The sequence below is a fragment of the Hevea brasiliensis genome, unplaced genomic scaffold (genome assembly GCF_030052815.1).
Source record: "Hevea brasiliensis isolate MT/VB/25A 57/8 unplaced genomic scaffold, ASM3005281v1 Scaf421, whole genome shotgun sequence".
Taxonomy (NCBI): domain Eukaryota; kingdom Viridiplantae; phylum Streptophyta; class Magnoliopsida; order Malpighiales; family Euphorbiaceae; genus Hevea; species Hevea brasiliensis.
This window is the reverse complement of record NW_026614942.1, coordinates 7,313-9,548: the sequence shown is the minus strand read 5'-3', so window position 1 is coordinate 9,548 and position 2,236 is coordinate 7,313. Positions and strand designations below refer to the sequence as shown.

Sequence of the window (2,236 nt, the reverse complement as noted above, 5' to 3'; positions counted from 1 at the left end):
TATATATTATATAGATTTTTCTTTATTTTTTAAAATTTATTTAGATCAAATCATTAAAAAAAATTTTAAAAAATAAAGATAATAAATTGTGAAATAATTAGATAAATAAATTGTATATGTTTAGATGTTATAAAAAAAAAATTATAAATCTAATTGTGAAAATTATAGTAAAACTAAAAATAAGAAGAGGTATGAGATGGAAAAAAATATGGGATGCCAATAATTAATAAAGTTCAAGTATATATATTTAAGTAAGTATCAAACTAATATATAGTTTTTGTTATATCTAATAAAATTAATAAACTTAACCCAATGAAAGGGATACAAATTAACACACACATGCAGAAGGAAAAAAAAGAATTAAAAAAATCTCATATAATTAGAAAAAGAAGATTGAGAAAGAGAAACTTATTCCAGGATGAGTAAGAACTAGAGCAATGTTCTATATATATAGCAGAGAATTGAGTATTCTGTGAATATTATTATTATTTTGCTCTTCTGATCTTTGTCATGGGCAGACTGCATCTATACCTAGGGTTTTAATTAGTTAATACTTTAACTCTTTGCCTCTCTGCATGCCAAATTGGTAGACAATAACTAGCGGCTATAGCTATAATATTCTCCCAATTCTCTACAATCTCACTAATTAATCATGTTCCCATTTCCCTAATAAGCAAATATAAGAGAAATCTCACATTTTCAAGCATTCATAAGAGATATACGTATACGCATGCGGATATATACACATGATATATAATTTCTTTTTAGTTTTAATAATCATAATCAATCTTATATAATTTATGAATATGTATATATCTTTGCATGCGTGCGCGCATGTATATAAATGTGTATGTAGTGAGAAAGGGAGAGAATATTGAAAAAGTTTTCTCACGTCACTGTTTTATTTCCGGAAGAGAGTCGGCCAAACAAACTTTCCGGCCAACCCTCACCATCCATGGGCCTTATTATATAATATATGTATATGGTTGTACGTAACTGGAGCCAACCGTTATGATTATTATTCCACAGACCATTATAGTCAACAATATCCTAACAACTTTTTCTCACACATGACACCTTCTTAAATCATTTACACAATTTCAACAATAATTAACACTTAATAATTACCCTCTAATCACTTATTACCTCATGATTGAAGCACATAGCTGCAGGGTCACCACCATTACTGAGAAAAGCGTTTCCAGGGCCTGCTGGTGCCGGAGACTCAAGGGTGGACGATGTGGTGGAAACAAGAGGTTTCCAGCCTCCAATGCATGGTGGGTTTTGATTAGATTGGAGTAAGCGAATCTGTCTTTTCAAGAACTTGACATAAAGAATAGCTTCATCTAGCATGGAGGCAGTGTCCATTTTTGTTCCTCCAGGAACAAGTCTTTGCAAAATTCTCATCTTTTCGCTTATTCTTTCTCTCCTATGACGTGCTGCCACGCTCTGGGGGTCATCACTTATCCTTACGTTTCGTCTTTTGGGCTTGCGAATTGTTGCTGGATCTATATCTACAGGCTGCATAGCTGCGATTTTGTACATCATTTCTTTCATGGCTACTAGCTCTTCTTCTGGCCCTTCCACTTCCTCCATGTTATAGTTTCCTATGCCTATGTGGTCAACAAGAAAGGTTGAGATGGGGATGGGAGTAGTAGAAGAAGAAGAAGGTGTTTGGTGTGTTTGGAGAGAGTAACCTGCAGGACAATATGAGTTGAAAGGAATTTGGTCATGGAAGATTTGGTTTTCCATGGACATTTCAAGGTCTGAAGTGTGGTTTGTGAACTTAGAAGGGTTGATATCCATGATAAAAGATTAGGTTTTTGTGGGATTTCCTTACAAACAAAGAATTAAAGAGAAAGAGAGGATATCTGTGTAGCTCTATTGGGATCTTGAAGTGGTTTCTGACTCAGAAACGATTACGCAACACTATAAAAGTATCCAACACTAAGGGTTTGGCTGCCTCTTTGGGGATTATTTCTGAAACTTTGAGAAGCTGCAAGGCACATGCCAAGGATTGTGAGAGAGTGTGATGCAAAAAATTTAGTATTTAAAAGGAAATGAGAAATTAATGAATTGAAAATAGATAGCTAGGCTAGAGGGTGGCTGAACTTATAGCTACGCCTCAAATGATCAAGGGTTGAGATTCTCTTTCTTTTCTTGAAAGGACCCTATAGCTATATAGAGAGCCAAGAATTGCACCTAAGGAATGGATAGCTACACCAAATAGTTAATT

The 2,236-nt window shown here is 34.0% G+C and overlaps 1 protein-coding gene across 1 annotated transcript; it reads right to left on the bottom strand.

The window, feature by feature from the left end:
• Window positions 1-874: 874 nt before the first annotated feature.
• LOC131177358 (transcription factor HEC3-like) lies at window positions 875-1,806 on the bottom strand. The gene has a single exon (XM_058142328.1). The coding sequence runs from the start codon at window positions 1,804-1,806 to the stop codon at window positions 1,132-1,134; it is 675 nt and encodes a 224-aa protein (XP_057998311.1). The 3' UTR covers window positions 875-1,131.
• Window positions 1,807-2,236: the final 430 nt, after the last annotated feature.

Bases quoted from the DNA above. Each gene is read 5' to 3' on its own strand.
- LOC131177358 (XM_058142328.1), bottom strand. From the start codon at position 1,806: ATGGATATCAACCCTTCTAAGTTCACAAACCACACTTCAGACCTTGAA.